At 42.1% G+C, this 19,158-nt stretch overlaps 1 protein-coding gene across 3 annotated transcripts in view; it reads left to right on the top strand.

The window, feature by feature from the left end:
• CCNY (cyclin Y) overlaps window positions 1–18,885 on the top strand; it is a 302,795-nt gene extending 283,910 nt beyond the window's left edge. For all 3 annotated transcript variants that reach the window (XM_037037808.1, XM_037037807.1, XM_037037809.1), the window contains 2 exons: window positions 14,271–14,433; window positions 16,101–18,885. In XM_037037808.1, the coding sequence (XP_036893703.1) occupies window positions 14,271–14,433; window positions 16,101–16,217 (280 nt within the window). In that variant the 3' untranslated portion in view covers window positions 16,218–18,885. The remainder of the gene's footprint in view (window positions 1–14,270; window positions 14,434–16,100) is intronic.
• The last annotated feature ends 273 nt before the right edge of the window (window positions 18,886–19,158 follow it).

Genomic DNA, 19,158 nt, shown 5'->3' with positions numbered 1-19,158 from the left:
CACCATGCCTGGTGGTGGGCCAGCTAAAGTCTCAACGCTCCCAGAGGTCTGTCTTTGCCTATTGCCTGTTAAGTTTAATCACTGTAGGGCCTCCAGTTGTACTGCTCAGCAGCAGGGTATAAGCTCCACAGGGTGGGGGTGAGTGGGATCCCTGTGTCTGGGGCTATTGCTTTTCCCCAGGTTGATGCTAAATGCAGGGGAGTTTTCTGTCTGAGAAAGATGGGTTCTACAGTATGCAGAATGACTCAACACAGGTGGCCTGGCAACTGACCGTTATAATCTCTCACCGGACCTGGCAACCCCAGACTCTCCTCACACTTCTCTAGTGCACTCTGCCCTCTCTCTGATGGAGCCCAGGATAGGTGGCTGCAAATGAAATTTTCTGTGTTGGCCCTTTTGGAGGCTCTTTGCATCTCTAACCATCTCTCTCTGGTGGACAGAAGCCCCACTGCTTTTCATAGCCTGATGTTATTCTGGTTACTTTCATGGTTCTGTTGCTCTAGGCTGGAGCTCCTCTTGAGGTTTTAGAATGCATACTACTCAGCCAGGCCCCCACCCCAGCTTCTGATATATCCCTCTAGTACTTCATCTGCCACTTGTGGGAGCCCAGCCAACTCTCTTGTGCCTCCACACTTCCTACCAGTCTTGTGACAGCATGATTTCTTCTCTAAGTCTTCGGTTATAAGGCATCTTTGTATCTAGTGTTCTATTGGTTATTCAGGATGATTCTTCTGTAATTTAGCTCTGATTCCAATTTGGTCCTGGGAGGAGATTAATGTAACTTCCATTTACTCTGCCGCCATCTTGGATTTCTTGACTGCTATTCTTAATCTACCACAATTAATCCACCAAAATGCCAGCAAAACTGGATTTTCTTGTAGACTTAGGATAGTTGGATCATCCTTTTATTTTATATAAAAGCTTAAATGTTTATAAACTATATGTCAAGAGTTGTGCATTGTCTAGGTCTTGAGTATCTCAATTTGATCCTCTTAACAAGCCTATAGTGCACTTACTTATCATATCCACTTTATAGATAGGGAAACTGAGGCCCTGAGAGTTTAAATAATACTCCAATAAAACTAACAGGTGGGGACATTATCCCCAGCTTTATTTTTTTCAGTATTATTTTGTATTAGTTTCAGGTGCATGGCATAGTGCTTAGACAGTCATATACTTTACAAAGTGGTCCCCCGATACTTCCAGTACCTACCCCCGGCACCATATATAGTTATTACAGTATTATTCACTATATTCCCTGTGCTGTAATTTACATCTCTTTGACTATTCTGCACCTATCAATTTGTACTTCTTAATTCCTTCTCCTTTTTCATTCAGCTCTTCAACTCCCCTCTCCTCTGGCAACCACCACTGCTTGCTCTCTGTGTCTTGAGTCTGTTTCTGTTTCATTTGTACAACCACTATGGAAAACAGTATGGAACTTTCTAAGAAAACTAAAAATGAACATGCCTTTTGACCCAGGAATTCCACTATTAAGAGTATATCCTAAGAACCCTGAAACACCAATCCAAAAAAACCTATGCACCCCAATGTTCATAGCAGCACAATTTACGATAGGCAAGAGTTGGAAGCAACCTAGATGCCCATCGGTAAATGACTGGATCAAAAAACTATGGTACATTTACACAATGGAATTCTATGCTGCAGAAAGGAAGAAGGAACTACTACCCTTTGCAACATCATGGATAGAACTGGAAAGCATTATGCTGAGTGAAATAAGCCAGGTGGTGAAAAATACCATATGATCTCACCACTAACAGGAACCTAAACAAAAAAACCAACAAGCAAGCAAGCAAAATATGACCAATGACACTCAAATACGGAATAGGCTGACAGATTCCATAGGAGAGAGAATCGTAGGGGAAAGGGGGATGGACTCACATGTACAATAACTAAGGGTGGGGGGCGGTAATGCTAAGGAGGTGGGGAGCACTGAGCGTGGGGCAGGCAGGGCTCGAAATATAAGACAGAAAACTGTACTTGAACAAGAATTAAATAAAAAACAACAACAACAACAAAAAACACTGAGGAATAAGTCTTTGTCAGGGTCAGATAGTTAAATGGCCATAAAACTTTGGGAACAAACTCACTTCATGCTTGGACCCTTATCATTTATACTGAGGATTTTAGCAAAGTAGGTTTCATAGGGTTTCATGCATTCTTTCTTAGGCCTAATCGCCCTAGGGAATATACCCTTTCCAGCACAGGGCAGCACCCACCTCCAGCATTGTTTCAGAGTTAAGTCAGGTGTGGGAAGTAAGGTAGCCAAGAGATTAGGAGACTTCTTGCAGACAGAATGAGGATGGAGGCTATGTCAAAGCTGAGAGGGTGAGGATCCATCACCCCCTTTTTCTATAGCCCCCCAAGTCCTTCCCTGAGGGCCCCTTTGTGACCATGCCTGTCTTAGGTCATCCTCTTTTGAGGAATCTTACCTGTCTTTGGCTAACCAGTCATCCACCCAGGGCCAAGCAGGGGGAAGAGAGAGGGGGCAGAGGTGGTGCCCCTACAAGTAAGTTAAGCTTTGTCTCCTAAGTGGTTTATGGTCTCAATGTCCTTTATTCGGCCTTAGCCAAGGGGATTACAGCTTCTGAAACCCTGTTAGCAGGGCAGTTCCCAACAGTTTCTGTTACTGATATTTCATTATTGGTATACAAAATTGCCTTCAATGTCTGAATATTGACTTTGTATCCCGCTATCTTGCCAAGTTCCATATTAGGTCAAGTAGTTTTCTTGGTGCAGTCTGTAGAGTGTCACCTGCAAACAATGACACTTTTACTTCCTCCTTTCCAGTTTCAATGCTTTTTATGTCTTTTTCTTGTCTGATCACTATGGCTAGGAGTTCCAATACTATATGGAATAGAAGGTGAAAGGGGACACCCTTGTCTTGTTCTTGATCTTAGTGGCAAAACTTTTTTTTCTATTCACTATGATATTGATTGTACAATTCTCATATGTGGCCTTTATTATGTTGAAGTATGCTCCCTGTACTCCTGCATTGCTTACTATTTATATCATAAGTGTGTGCTGTACCTTATCAAATGCTTTTTCCAGATATATATATATGATCATATGATTTTTGTCTTTCTGTTTGTTTATGTGATATTTTACATTTATTGATTTGTGAGTATTGTACTATCCTTGCATCCCTGGGATGAATCCCACTTGATCGTGGTGTATGATCTTTTCAATGTATTCAGTTTGCCAATATTTTGTTGAGGATTTTAGCGTCTGTGTTTATGAGCGATATTCGTGTTTATATTCATGGTGTTTATATTCTTTGTTTTGTCTTTGTTGGTCTTGGGGGTAGGATGATGCTGGCTTCATAAAAAGACTTTGGGAGTCTTCTCTCCTCTTGAATTTTTTTGAATAGTTTGAGAAGGGATAGGGGTTAGTACTTCCTTAAATGTTGTAAAATTCTCCTGTGAAACTGTCCTGTCCAGGGCTTTAGTGTGCTGGGAGTTTTGGGAATACTGCTTCAATTTCATGCTCTGTTATCAGTCTGTTCAGGCTTTCTGCTTCATCTTGATTCAGTTTGGGGGGATTATTCTAGAAATTTTTTGGTTTCACCTAGGTTTTATGTTTTTTTTGGCATATACTTCTTCATAGTAATTTCTTACAATACTTTGTATTTCTGTGATATCGGTTGTAATTTTTCCTCTTTCACTTCTAATTTTATTTATTTGGGTTTTCTCTCCTTTTTTCCTGATGGTTAAAGGATTGTCAATTTTGTTTATCTTTTCAAAGAACCAGCTCCTGGATTTATTGATTCTTTGAATTATTCTTTTAGTCTCTATTTCATTAAATTTTGCCCTGATCTTGTTTACTTCCTTTGTTCTATTCATTGTGGGCTTTGTTTGTTGTTGTTGTTCTTCTTCTTGTATACATAGGGTTAGGTTGTTTATTTAAAAAGTTTCTATCTTTTGTAGGTAGGCCCATATCACAATGAACTTCCGTCTCAGGGCTGCCTTCTCTGTGTCCCATAGGTTTTTGTCTGTTCAGTGTTCATTTTGTTTTGTTTCCAGAAAGTTTTTGATTTCTTCCTTGATCTCACTGTTAACTGATTCATTGTTTAAGAGCTTGCTATTCAGTCTCCATGAATTTGAATGGTTTTGAGTTTCTTCCTTGAAGTTGGTTTCTAGTTTCTAGATCTTGTGGTCCAACAAAATGCTTGATACGATTTATTTTTTTTTAATTTGTTGAGGTTTGTTTCTTGTCCTATCCTGTAGCCTATCTTTGGAAATGTTCCACGTGCATTTGAAAGGAATGTGTATTTTGCTGCTTTTGAATGAAAAGTTTTATATATACCAGTTAAGCCCAGTTGATCTAGGGCATCATTCAGTGTTGCAATATCCTTGTTGATATTTTGTTTGGAAGATCTATCCACTGTTGACAGTGGGGTGTTAAAATACCCTAGTATAAGTGTGTTGCTGTCTGTATTTTCTTGAAGTGTTCCGAGATTTCCCCTATGTATTTGGGTAGTCCTATGTTGGACTCATATATGTTTACAATGTTTATGTCTTTTGATGGATTCTTTCCTTAAGCATTATGAAGTGTCCTTCTGTGTCTCTCTTATGGCATTTTTTTGAAGTCTATTTTCTCTTACATAATTATTGCAATCCCTAGCTTCCCCCCCCTATTTTCTAGGAATATTTCTTTCCAACCCTTTACTTTCAGTATGTGTAGGTCTTTTGTTCTGAGATGGGTCTCTTGTAGGTGACATATGTGCAGGTCATGTTTTATCCATTCAGCCACCCTATGTCTTTTGATTTGGAGCATTTAATCTGTTTACATTTAAGGTTGTTATTGATAGGTATTTATTCATTACTGTTTTCCCCCTTTGTACCTATGTTCCTTTCTCTCTCACTCTTTTTCTTCATTGCCTTAAAGCTGTCCCTTTAGCATATCTTGGAGTGCTGATTTGGTGGAGGTGTATTTGTTTAGCCTTCATTTGTCTGTGAAATTCTGTATTTGGCCTTCCATTTTAAGGGATAGCTTTGCTGGATAGAGCAGTCTTGGTTGCAGTCCTTTGCTTTTCATTACTTGGAATCTTTCTTGTCATCCTATTCTGGTTTGCAGGGTTTCTGTTGAGAAGCCAGCTGCTAGCCTTATCAGAGCTCCCTTGTATCTTACTTCCTTTCTCCCTGGCTACTTTTAAGATTCTCTTTTGTCTTTAACATTTGGCATTTTAATTATGATGTGTCTTAGAGTGGGCCTCTTTGTGTTCATCTTGATTGGGACCCTCTTTTCTTCCTAATCTTGATTGGCTTTACAGAAGCTTTCTGTCATTATTTTCTCAAACAGATTTTTGTCCCTTGCTCCTTTTCTTCTCCTTCTAGTATTCCTGTGATTCAAATATTGTTGTGTTTCATGTTGTCCTGAAGTTCCCTTTAGCTGTCCTCATACTTTTTGAGTCTGTTTTCATGCTGCTGCTCTACCTAGATGTTTCTTTCTACCTCTTCTTCCAGCTCACTAATTTGGTTCTCTCTTTCATCCAGCCTGATTGTAATTCCTTCTAGGATATTTTTTTCAGGTGTTGTGTTCTTAATTTCTTTTTGGTTCTTGTTTATATTTTCTATTTCCTTTTTCATGCTGTTGTAGTTCCCACTCAGTTCCTTGTACTTGTCATTGAGTTACTTGAGCTTCCTTATAACCATGTGTTTTGAATTCTGTGTCTGATAGTTTGCTTGCCTCCATTTCATTAGCTTTTTTACTAGAGAGTCTTCCATTCTTTTCAATTGGGGTTTTTTTATTTGTCTCCCCATTTAAGGTAACTTTTTATTTGTTTCTGTGTCTCGGGATGCTCTGCTTTGTCAGCTGTCTTTGTGTGGTGGACTTCTGTGGTAGGAGTTTCTATTATATTCAGTAGTACGGTGTCTTTGATCTCCTTGTCTGGATTCTCTAGGGTTGCTCTTTCTTCATTTGTGTGGGTTCTCTTATTGTCCTTGGTTTTTAGCTTGCGGTGGCTTCTTTGTTGGTGGGTTCTCATTTCCAGTGGGCTTACTGGTAGTCACAGCTCCCACCTTGTTTTGTATGCTGTTACACAGGTGTTGGTTAACATAGCAGTGTTACCAGACAGCCAAACCTACATCAGCAAAAAGAAATCCCCTACCACATCAGCAGTCTCAACTATAATTGAGCAAAGATTAATAAAGGTGAAGAGGGATATGGATATTATAAGATATGACAAAGGAAACATGAGATAACTAGGAGAGGAGAAAATGTTGTTGAGTGGGAAGAGGGAAGAGAACTAATAAGAGTAGGGTAGGGATAGAACCGAGGTGAAGAAAGGGAGAGAGTAAAATTTACAATGTACGTAAAACATGAAAGGGTGATGGGAACAATGATGTTAGAAAAGGGAAGCATATACTGTGAGGTTTGAAGTAAAATTGGAAAGATATTGGACAAACAAGAGCAAAATTGTAGAAAAAATGCAGCAGGGTTGATATCAAGTTTAATAAAGGAGGAATGGGAATAAACCTACTGCACAAAAGCGAAAAGTGAGTATGAGATGTCTACTCTAAAGAAAAATGATTTTGAGAGCATGGGGAAGCATGCTATTAAGAGTTAGGAGTAAAGCCCCGGTTCAGAGCATGGGGGGAAAATAAAATAAAATTTCTCACTCATCTGATCAGGGGCTGAGGGAAGGTGAAATGTAGTAAGGCAGCAGGTAGTATTCTATGGGATTTAAACTATAAATGAGTAGTGAACAAATAAGAGTTCCTTTTGAGAGGTACAGCAATGATCCTGGTATTTCATCCAACTAGCCACTGTTTATAAAAGGTGGAAAAGAAGTAAGATTCTTATAAGAAGGGATAAAGAACGTAAGCTGACTTAAGAAAGAAGAGCGCTAATGTGAGGTTAGATGGAGGAGAAATAGTTTAGAGTAAGGGATAGGAACTTGGTGTAGGGTGAGAGAAAATGAAATTAACCACAACAGTTACAAAGCTTGGGAAGATGGTGAAATGGTTTAAGACAAGGGGAGTGTTCTGTGTGAGGTTTGGAATAAGAATAACATGATAAAAATATATAATCTGAGTCCTGGCTGTTGTGACTCAGTTGATTGAGTTCCACCTATAAACCAAAGAGTCAATGGTTTGATACCCAGTCAGGACACATATCTGGATTGTGGGACAAGTACTAAGTAGGGGGCACACAAATTGACTTTTTTCTCCTTCTCTTACTCCCTCCCTTCCTGTCTCTAAGCATAAATAAGTAAAATCTTTAATATACATATGTGTAATCTAATTAAAAGTAATAAAAAGTAAAAGACCAAGAGTAGTGAGTTGTTTTAAGAATGTGAGTGAAGTGAAAGAAGAAAATTTAAAGTGCCAAAAGAAAGGGAGAAAAACAAAAGGAACAAAACAAAAAAAATCTTAATAAATGAAAAGAGAATTTTGCGTAAATAAATAAATAAATAAATAAAATTTTAAGGGACATGCAAATTCTTGCCCAAGCTGCTGTAGCCCAGTGGATTGAGCATGGGCCTGTGAACCAAAGGTTTGCAGGTTTGATTCCCAGTCAGGGCACATGCCTGGGTTTCAGGCCAGGTCCCCAGTAGGGGGTGCATGAGAGACAAGCACACATTGATGTTTCTCTCCTCTTTCTCCCTCCCTTCACCTCTCTCTAAATATAAATAAGTAAAACCTTTAAAAATATAAAATATGTGGATATTCATTTTTTAAAAACTTGCAAGTTCTGATGAAGAGCGAGTTGAAATTTGTCTCAGCTGTTGGTGTTCACCTTCTGACTTCTTTCTGGATGTGTCTGATTTTGTCTCAGCTCCAGGTCTTACTGTCTTTCTTTTGGGGGAGGGGAAGAGAGAAAAACCACCTGCTAATTGTTAAGCCTGTCCACCAGGTTTTGCAGATCTTCCCGGCTCCTGTGGGGGTTGGCGGGGAGGTGGGGCTCTGTTTTTCCTTTCTATTGTTTGGCAAAGAAGTGGGATCCATCTGGGCTACATTAATAACAGGTGCCCAGTTTCCAGTGTGGCCCTTAGAACACTGTGGCCTGCACTGTCCACTGTGCCAGGCAGACACCAGTAAGCCACCTCACTTTGCACTGCTTTCATCAACCCATTTGGTGAACTGAGTGAGAGCAAATTGCACCCACACTCCTCACTCCTTGTTGGCCAGGCCGTTGAGCATGCAAGGTTGCTACCCAGTGTACCTTAATTCCTCTTTTGAAAAATGTCTCTTTGGGTACTGCTGCCGCTCCGAGACTCTGCCTGGCTATCCACACACTTCAGTTTTCTCAAAAGTCTAGAGTCTATCTCAGACACACAGCTAATCTCGGCCCACCTCTTTTCCCAGCTCCAGGTGCTGCCAGGATCCGACCCCACTCTCTGGCACTGTCCCTGCTCAACTAGTCTTCAGTTGGTTATTCAGGATGACTGTTGTATATTTTAGTTGTAATTCCTGTTTGGTCCTGGGAGGAGGTGATTTTAACCTATTGCCTATTCCACTACTATATGGGTGATCGACATTCTTTTTTTATTAAAATCTTACCTGGGTTCCAGTATTTCACAGATCTCTTATTAAATCTCATTTAAGTAAGGCATCAGTAAAAATCATCCCAAATAAAACTAAGTAATTTAAATTTCATAGAAGTATAAAATTTAGCATAGGATATATGTTTTGAGCTTGTTAATCCTTTCACTAGGCTGTATAGAAACAGCATGCAAGTTATGTTATTTTTCACCCAGGCTAGTGTGGCTCTGTTGGAACATCATCCCATAGACTGAAAGGTAGTGGGTTCAATTCCCGGTCAGGGCACATACCTAGGTTGCAGGTTCAGTCCCTGGTAGGAGTGCATGTGAGATGCAACCAGTTGTTATTTCTCTCTCACATGGATGTTTCTCTCCCTCTCTTTCTCCTTCCCTTCTCATCTCTCTAAAATCAATGAGCATGTCCTTGGGTGAGGATTTAAAAAAAAGTTGTGCTTTTTTTCCAATTAAAAGACCTGAATGTGACTTTTTACTCTTTCCATCTGAAGCCCTCAGATGAAATTTCATAATTCTGATTTTCCCTGTAGCTTTCTCTCTGAAGGCACCCACCCTTACTCACATCCCAGCTTTCCTTTTCCTTTTTTATTGCTGTTCAGTTACACTTGTCCCTATTTTCTCCCATTATCCCCTGTCCTACCCACCCCAACCTTCCACGTTCAGTCCTCCCCTACCCCTGTTGTCTTTGTCCATGGATCCTTCATACATGTTACTTGACTTTACCCTTCCTTTTTTTCCCCATTATTCCCTTACCCCTCCCCTCTGGTTACTGTCAATTTGTTCTTTATTTCCATATCTCTGGTTCTATTTTGCTTACTTGTTTGTTTTGTTGATTAGGCTCCACTTACAGGTGAGATCATATGGTATTTGTCTTTCACTATCTGGTCTTATTTCATTTAGCATGATTTCCAGATCCGTCCATGCTGTCACAAAGGGTAGGCGCTCCTTTTTGTTTTCTGCTGCATAGTATTCTGTTGTGTAATATACCATAGCTTTTTGATCCACTCATTTACTGATGGGTGAAAGGTTTCCTTAAGTTCCGCCAAGGAAGAAATGCTAATCAGCCACAAAGTCAGGCAATATAGAGCTTTATTGGGGTTTGTGCACCTGGGCGAGGTCCTCCGGTCCACAGAGTGGGCGAGGGAAGTCTCATCCAAGCAGGGAATGTGGCAGGGTTTTATTTTGGTTGGCTCTCTTCATGGGACCTGGGGATTGGTCTCCTTTGAACAAAGCAGCAATATATCATTGGTGACTTTCCTCGGGCTCAGGTTGCTATGCGGATATCTGTTTTGGCAAAGCCCGCCCTTTTCGGCTATCTGGTTTGATGTCAGCCATCTTTTCCGGGTTGTAGTTCAACTGCCATTTGGGTTGTAGTCCAGCCACCATTTTGTCCTATCCTGACATTCTGACCTCTTTGATAGGATAAAGGGGTGCTGTGTTCGGTCTGGCTACTTCTTGCTGTCAGGGGGGCATAAAGGGGAGGGGCTAGAGGTCGGCCGTTTCTGGTTTATCAGGGAGGGGTGAGTAGGTTTGGGCCTAAGCAGAGTTAGGTTTTCCAACAGTGGGAGTGTAAGGGAGGAGGAAGGGGTTGGGTTTTGCGTGATCTGAAGAGTGGTGCCTAATAATTGGAGAACATCCCGTCCTAGGAGTGGAATAGGGCAGGATGGTATGACAAGGAATGAATGGGAAAAGGGAAAGCCATCCAGACTGCAGCTAAGCCAGGGGGTTCGCGACAGGCAAGATGGGGTCCTGTCAACCCCCATGACCAAGATCTGGGAAGGAGTAAGAGGTCCTGAAAAAGATGGTAAAACGGAGTAGGTAGCCCCCGTGTCCACTAAGAAAGAGATAGACTTACCTGCTACGTGCAGCATTACCCTGGGCTTGGTGAGGGTGATGGGGGTCTTTGAGTCCGGGCCACTTCAATCCTCTAGGAGTCTGAGAAGTTCCAGCGCGGCCAGGGAAGAGTCCACACCTTGATCATCTGGTCCCCTGTGTGGAGGCGCCGGGGACAAGCCTCTAAGGAGACAGGCATCCCTCCAGTGGCCAAGCTGTCGGCAATCTTGGCAAGGCTTCATTGGTGGCTAAGGTTGAAGACACTGTGGGCCCAGTGCCCTTCTTTGCTACATGTGAAACCGACCCCCAGTGGGGTGTTCTTTGGCCTGGACTTAGGCTTCACCCCCATGCCAGTGTTTGTCACTAGCCACGGGGCCACTAGCATGGCTTGGGTTTGCAGGGCTACCTTTCGCTGTAGGCGAGCCTGGCAGGCAGCCTCAGCCTCTGCTTCCCAGTTATTGAAAACCTTAAATGCCATATTTACCAGATTTCAGATGGGGTTTAGGGGACATCCTCAGCCTTTTTCAGTTTCCTTCTAATGTCTGGGGTCGACTGGGAGATAAAGTGAGTAGCTAAGACAGTGTCCTGAGCGTTAGAAGCCAGGTCAAGGTGGGTATGGAGCACCATTGCCTCGTTTAATCTGTTGAGAAACAGTGCTGGATTTTTTCCGGGGCCATGGGTGACCTCTCTGAGCTTATTGCAGTTGACTGCTTTCTGGGCAGATTGGTGCATACCTGCTATCAGGCACTCGACCGTTTGTTCGTGGCGTCTCTAACCTGCCTGTCCTACCTGAAAGTCCCAGTCTGGTTCTGCTTCTGGCACAGCTTCAGCCCCTACTGGCATCAGGGTATTGGTCTGCATGAGCCCTAGCTACAGTCTGGATGCGGTCACGCTCATCCAGGGTCATGGTGGAAGTTAAAATGATGTGCAGGTCATGCCATGTGAGGTCATAAGCCTGGACTAGGTATTGGAATTCCCTGATAAAATTGATAGGGTTAGTGGAAAAAGAGCCTAGGATTTTCTCAATTGAAGAGAGGTCAGTTAGAAGGGGCTATGGACCTGAACGACACACTTTGTTCCTGCCACTTCCCGGAGGGGGCAAATGTGGAAGTCTAGGGGCTCTAGATTCAGTCGGGAGCAGGTGTATGAGCTGACTGGGGAAGAAAGGTCTTCAGAGGGAGGTGGAGAATCCAGCTGAGAGGGGAGGGCCAGGTCTGGAGTAGCTTTTGGTGGGACCTGATAAGGATGGGGAGAAGGAGGGGAAGCAAGATCTTCAGGGGAATCAGAGGAGGAGGAGGGAGGTTCTGGGGCAGTAGGCTTAGGAGGCCGGACGGGTTCAGGCTTCCCTTGGGCGAGGAGAACTTGGGCTGTGGAGCATTGGGTGCACAGATCCAGGCGAGAACGCAAGGCCCAAAAGCCCTGAATGTAGGGGACCTCAGACCAGTTGCCAGTCCGTCTGCAAAAATTATCTAGGTCAGTAAGGGTAACGAAATCAAAAGTGCCTTCAGGAGGCCATGTTTCAAGATTATCGAGCTAATATAATGGCCAGGCCGTAGTGGATAAAAAAGTCAGCCATTTTTCCTTAAGGCCAGGATCAATTGTTGTCAAATTTTTCAGAAGGCACTCCAGAGGTGTCTTAGGGTCTGGTTTGGACTCCTGCCCCCACTATTCCTGGTCCCATGAGGAGCAGCAGATGGGAATCAGCGTCCCTCAACCCAATCTGCTGATCCGGTAGGTAAAAATGAGGATCTAGGCCCAGGGATGTCTCTCTGGTGCCTAGAGCCTCTCAGCAGAGGGAGAGCGGCCCCTCCCGGAAGGGTCACCCCGACCCAGTGCTGCGATTTGGTGGAGAGCAGTCTCTCCCAGCAGTCGAGGGCCCGGAATCAGTGTTTGGGGACCAGAAACTTAAGGACAATGGCACTTACCCTGGTTCTTTGTCCAGACTGGTAGGGTGGCAGTGAGGCCTCCTTGGGGAGTAGGGAGAGGAGCGGTTTTCAGCAGACAACAACTCCTCCTGGGTTTCGGCACCAAATGAAAGATTTTCTTAGGCTCCGCCAAGGAAGAAATGCTAATCAGCCACAAAGTCAGGCAATATAGAGCTTTATTGGGGTTTACACACCTATGAACATTTGTGTGCATAGGTTCTTTTGAATTGGTATTTTGGGATTCTAAGGGTATAATCCTAGCAGTAGAATTGCTGGGCGAAAAGGCATTCCATTTTTAGTTATTTGAAAAAGAAACATTCCGTCTTTCCTGCTCACCTCCTCAATGCTCCTGTCCCCTGTTATCATAGTAACATGAGACTGGAGCTCAGTCCTCCTTGATCTCTGATGGCTTACTGGGGTGGCTCACCAACAACAGAGTGGGACTGGAGGACACTGTGCCAGCAGGATGGTGCCACATTAGGTTGAGACTTAAAAAAATCAAGGGCCTTCATACAGCAGCCAGAACTGGAGGATCATTGTTCAGGAGAGCTACAGAGGTTGGGTCAAGAAGAATGAGGCCTGGCACTGGGGAAAGGGTCTGTCAGTCTTCAGCTACACTTATAGGAGATGGTGACAATGTATCTTGTGCTCCTCTGGACCTAGGGGTGGTTTGAGTGGGCCCCCAGTACTGGAAATAATCCCAACCCTTGCCAAACTCAGTTCAACTCTCACTTCTGTGACCCCTGTGAAGCCTGCCCAGGCTGAGCTTGGTGGCTACATTCACTAGTAGTAACCATTGAGCACCAACTCTATGTCAGTACTGTGCTGGGGACCAGACATGTGAAATCAGATGTCATGGTTTCTGGCTGTGAGGAGATAGGTAAGGGAAACTGGGGCAACAGTTATAGTGGAGCATGAGAAAGGACAGGAATACAGCACTGTGTAGTGGGAGGGGGGGCACTGCGTGCTTCCGGGGGTCCCAGGGGGAATAGCGCTGAGACTGAGTATCCCACCCAGGATCTGTGCTCAATAATAGATCACTGAGGATTTTTTATTCCCCAGGCAGAACTGTTGAGAAATAGATCTGATTTAAAAGATAACTGACATGAGGGCATTCTCAAAGAAGTTTTAAAATGTATTATTACCCATCAGTAGTTTTCATCAAAATATAAATGGGTTGGCCAGGTGGATCTTAACACATGGGTTGGCTCCTTGGCTGACTACTCTATAGCTGAGTGGTTCTCAAAGTGTGGTCAGGACCAGCAGTATCAGCATCCAGTGGAAGCTTGTTAGAAATGAACATTCTCATACTCACACCAGACCTGCTGTACTTTGGAGACTGGAGGCCTAGCTGTCTTTGTCTGTAGCCCTCCAACTGATTATGTGTGTGCTTGGGTTTGGGAAGTATGGCTTTCTTTTTTTAAATTTATTTAATTCTTATTCAAGTACAGTTTTCTGTTTTATATTCCCTGCCCTGCCCCCTGGGAAGTATGGCTTTCATTCTTCAGAGTTAATGAGTTCTTTTTGAGAGAGGCTGGGGCTGTGATTCATCCTCTCCTTACCTCCTTTGCCTAAGGAACCCTCAAAGCAGCCCTTCCACTCTCTTCTCCCAATAAGTGGGGAAGGGGCATTGAGGGAATGTATCTTCTATGTCTAGCAGAGTCCTTTCCTCTGGACTTTGGTTTTGGACCCTCACTAGATACCACCTGACAGCTCATCTGCCCCATCTTCATTTGCTTCATCTGCCTATGGTTCATGCTGAGATTTGTAGCCGGAACCTGCTGTGTTTCTATTAGGTCTCAGTGAAGCAAATCACTTCTGGTGATCATCCCAATTAATCAGCCCGCATTCTTTTGGGCACCAAATCAAATGAATTTGGCTTTTCATACCAATTTAGTTGTTAATCTGCAACTCTGGTGTCCAGCAGTTTGCCTTTACAGGCCACATTTTCTTGGATGGCAACTACATGTGTGCTATTTTTATCTTTGCAGGAATGAGCTAGAGCGACAGTTTCTTGAATTGCTCCAGTTCAACATCAATGTTCCTTCCAGTGTTTATGCCAAGTATTATTTTGATCTTCGTTCTCTGGCAGAAGCAAATAACCTGAGCTTTCCTTTGGAGCCTCTGAGCAGGGAGAGGGCTCACAAGCTTGAGGTAACATATTTCAATATATTGGGTTTTGGTGCACTATTGCTGATACGTTCATTGGGTACCATGGAAAGGTGTGATCACAATGGTGATTTCTTCCACTGTGTGTTATTACAAAATAAGGAAAAGGTCTTGGATCTAGAGCTCATCAATTAATTTAGTTGGTTATAATTTGTACAAACTTATATTTGCACATATTCTTAATACTAGTTTTTATTCAATGTGCATTGATTCTATTTTTTATTTTTTATTTTTATTTTATTTAATTCTTGTTCAAGTACAGTTTTCTGTCTTATATTCCCAGCCTTGCCCCCCCCACCCCCAGTGCTCCCCACCTCCCTCCCATTTCCGCCCCCCACCTTAGTTTTTGTCCATGTGTCCTTTATACTTGTTTATGTGAGTCCATCCCCTTTTCCCCTGTGATTCTCTCCCCTCTCCCCTCTGGTCCAATTTTTTAAATCAAGGCTATTTTTAAAATTTGTGTTTTAAAAAAAGCCCACCAAAAGGACTCCCCAGCATGCACTTTTATAAGGAAAAAGATACTAGAAGTTTCTAATTAATAAAGGATTGGTCCAGCTCTTTATTTTTTCAAATAAGTTTCCCCACAGCCCAGTTAGAGTTAGAACCAGCCCTTTTGGTGTTGGTTTGGGTCTAAGTCCATCATCATTATGTTGTATGACTTTTTTTTAAAGATTTTATTTATTTATCTTTAGAGGGGAAGGGAAGGAGAGAAGGAGAGAAATATCAATGTATGGTTGCCTCTTGTGAGTCCCCTGCTGGGAACTGGCCTGCAACCCAGGCATGTGCCCTGACTGGGAATCGAACTGCGATCATGTGGTTCGAAGGCCCGCGCTCAATCCACTGAGCTACATCAGCCAGGGCTATGTTGTATGACTTTTGTTTGACATTGTTACATTGTATAACTCATGCTTGTATGGAGCTCAGCTTGCTCCATGTTTGCACCTAGCTCTTCCCATCTTATTTTTGACTGGATGAAAAGTGGTGAGGTAATCAAAGGCTCACTAGTGAAACATCCCTGCTCCAGAGCAGTTGTACAGAGGCCCTCTGCATTTTCCTTTCTGGGCAGGGTGTTGGTCTTATTACATAGAACCTTTGACCAAAGCAGTAGATGGCACTGCTTTGGTACCATCTTAGTAGATGGGACCAAGTTGGTGAAACTCAAGAGGTCCATGCTGCCTGCCCCATTGCCCTCTTTGTTTCCACATTGCCCAGGCTCCCCCAGCACACGTGTTTAGTCACAGCCACCCCGTGAGGAGGTCACTGTTATTGTCTCATTTAGACAAGGATGCTAAGGACTTAAATGGGGGCACATACCCAGGTTGCACACCCCTAAGCATTGATCTGGGAGCTGGCTGACCACAGGCTACACTGTCTTATAGTATTTTAACATTTTGAGATTGTTTTCTCAGACTGTAAGCACTTTGGAAACAGGGGTTGTATCTACACCTTTGTATCTGCCCTATGACTGGCAGAGTCTGGGCTGTGGGATGTGAACCAGCTGGGGCAGGGCCTCTTCCTTGTTTAGTGCATGGTATATCCTCAGTGCCTAGAAGGATACTGCTCAGAGCCACACTTGGTGTCTGATGAGTAAGTGGATGGAGGAGCTTTTAGGGTCCAGCCCTGACATGAATTGTCTATCTTTTGCCCCTCAGGCCATCTCTCGCCTCTGCGAGGACAAATACAAGGACCTAAGGAGACCTGCAAGGAAGCGGTCAGCCAGTGCTGACAATCTGACTGTGCCGAGGTGGTCCCCAGCCATCATCTCCTAACTGTGGGCGTCCCCACTGGAAGCTGTACTATCCCTCAGTTTCTCCTTTAATTTGAGAAAAGACAGACTTGTGATGGTTTTGTTTTTTGTTTCTTTCCTTTTTCAATTCATAGTTCCATCAGGCTTCCTTGATTACTGCCTTCATGCTTTGTGGCCCATACGCAACAAGGCTGTGAGGGAAGCAAAATCAGTATTCTGGAAATCCTGTTTCACAACTTATCCTGTTGTCATTAATAGCACTTTCTCTGTGGAGGAAAAAGACTCTAATCCTGGAGGAGGAAGTAAAAGGGGAAGGAAAGTTGCATAGAGGCAAGAAAAATGGTTAAATTACATGGCCATTTCTTAAGTTCCCTATCTGGTCAGTAGGTGAATACAAGGGAAAACACAGCAGTAGGTAACACGGTTAGATGTGCATTAAAGACAAGAGTACTGCCTTTATCACCTCTGTCTGGATCAGTGTGTTCTGTAAGACTTTCTCCATTCCTTCTAGCTGCTTTTTGGGGATCTGGGGGGGGTGGGTTGTTGGTTTTTATTCTGTTTTGGTTTTGACCCCACACAACAGAGAGTATAGTTTGTACCACGGCACAGACATCCAAATAAATAGTACTGTTTGTTTCTTCCACACCCTTCCTGTGAGCTGTCTCCTGACAGCTTTCTTCCTCACAAGTGGGACACACTTTTTACACTTCTCTACAACTTTATACATTTTTTTTCAACAATGGCAAAATGAACTTGACTATAATGCTGAACTTAGTGTCCCTTTCCCTCTTTATTCCTCACCCTACCCATCAAAAAACTCTAGATAACATGGGTGCTTGTGCCTTCTGATTTTCATGCAGTTTTTTTTTCTGACTTGATGTCAGAGTTGCAAATCAATCAGACCTTGTGGGCCAAGGCAACAATGTGCAGTAGAGGGTGTCCTTGGTTGAGATTTTTTTCCAGAGTTGCTAAGTGTTTGCCTGAAGTTGCTGGGTAGGAGTCACTTCCTTCTGACTCCCTGCCCAGTCCATTTCTGTATTTCCACATCCATTGTTGCAAGCAATATTCTTATCAATTTTTATATGTTTACTTTAAGTCAAAGTTAGTCTATTTGTATAAATGTTTTTAAAAATCTAAATTAAAAAGTGGGGTGGGGTAGTTCAGCGGGGAAGATCATTGAAGGGCAGAATGATACTATTTACTGAGGTATTTTTCACAGAACGATTGAATAAAAAAATCTTGCATATTCATTGTGGGTGCTTAGAGAAGTTATACAAAAGTCAAACTGAAGGTTTATGCTTCATTCATCATGACCATACTCTATTGTTTTCTGACTATCCCTCTTTCCTTATGGGCTAGATAAGAATCTTTTGTACCAAGTAAAATAAAAGGGTTAATGATCCAATATCAAAGAGTAAATTTAGTGTTAAGTGTAAGAATCTGAGTTGATGAAGCATGTAATGCTTTGGGTTTTTGCGTATTTTCTCGGGTCACAATGGCAGAGGTTCTGACTTCTTTCATTTTTCAAGTCTCTATGAGGCACATAGCAGCCGATACTCTGTGTTTCATCTTCCTCCTGTGTGAGTTTGGAAAACTAGGGAATCTCAAATACCCGTTGGAAATGGAAGGGATTCAGAAAGTTGAAATCTGAAGAACACCAAGCTGAAAGTCCTAGTCAGGTTTCCATGAAATTTGTGTCATGTGTAAACACTATCAGGCCAGAAATATTAAGTTCTTTCAGACCTAACTTTCAAAACAAGCAAGTAGAAAAGGAAAATTCAATTATTTTTTCATTATAATTGTGTTGATATACTCTTTATGGGTACCAAAATCAGTATCTCTCTTCAAGAAAGAGTTGAATTTAGAACTTTAGAGCTCTAAAACTATAGAAAATATCATTTTATATTCCCTATTCTATAGAGCTTAAAAAAGGGACATATTTTCTTAGCTGAATATGAATACCTCTTAAGCATAAATTAGTTCCTCTCATGTAAAGTATCTTATTTTACCGATCCATTCAGGAAAGAGGTTCTGCCTTTAAAGCAGAAATCTTATTTTTATCCCTTTTATTTGAATGAGAGAGATTTGAAAATTGAATTATGTAAATATTTCAATGCATCTGCTATTATTTTGTGGAGTTTATTAAACTACTTTAAAAATTGTATAGTCTATATATTGTATGTACATATAGTCTGATAACTTAAAATTTAAAGTGAATCCCATAAAACCTGGCTCAGTCTTTGTTCAGACTATTGAATATTGTTTTAGCCTTGTGCACTGGATTCTACCTCTGTATAGGAAAATTTTCCATATTCATTAATAAGTATTGATGTGTATTAATTAGTTATGTTTCTTGCACTAAGCATTTTTTTAAAACTCTTGCTGTAAGTATAGATTTTACTTTTGCAGTATGAGTCACTTGACACATAGGTAGATACTTCAGGTTTGTTTTATTTTTCTACATGATGATGAAGACAACATTTTGTTTTCTGGTTTGTTCTAAGTTTGCCAAAAAAATACACCAAAAACAAAACCCATCAACAGTAGAAGAACAGTACCTATTGATAAATCGTAGTGACTGTAATTTGTTTGCTAGATGATTCAATCCCCTACAATTAAAGCTGGATTACACTTTAGGAATACATTGTCTTAGTGTAGTTTTTGAATGCACAGTTTTTGTCACTAATGAAGGATGAAGAAAACCACACAATGTGTTAACTTTAAGTTTAGATTTGACTTAAGTCACTGGAGAATAGGATATCCAATGAGGGTTTTTTGTGGGGTTTTTTTTTTTTTTGGTTTATTTAACTTTTCTTTTTAACCAGAGAAAAGGAAAGAAGTCAGGGATTTAAAACCAAAATTGGAGGGCAAGGTGGAGATGTGCTCTCCTGCTTCACTGCACAAAGTCAGAGCTTGGACTGCCTTCTTCTCCCTTAAGGGCTGAACGCACAGACTTCTTCCTG

Source organism: Sturnira hondurensis, unplaced genomic scaffold, assembly GCF_014824575.4.
Source record: "Sturnira hondurensis isolate 20B ecotype Veracruz unplaced genomic scaffold, ASM1482457v3 Scaffold0023456, whole genome shotgun sequence".
In the NCBI taxonomy this organism is placed as follows: Eukaryota; Metazoa; Chordata; class Mammalia; order Chiroptera; family Phyllostomidae; genus Sturnira; species Sturnira hondurensis.
Note: the sequence above shows the minus strand (reverse complement) of the source record. Positions and strands in the feature narration are given on the sequence as shown.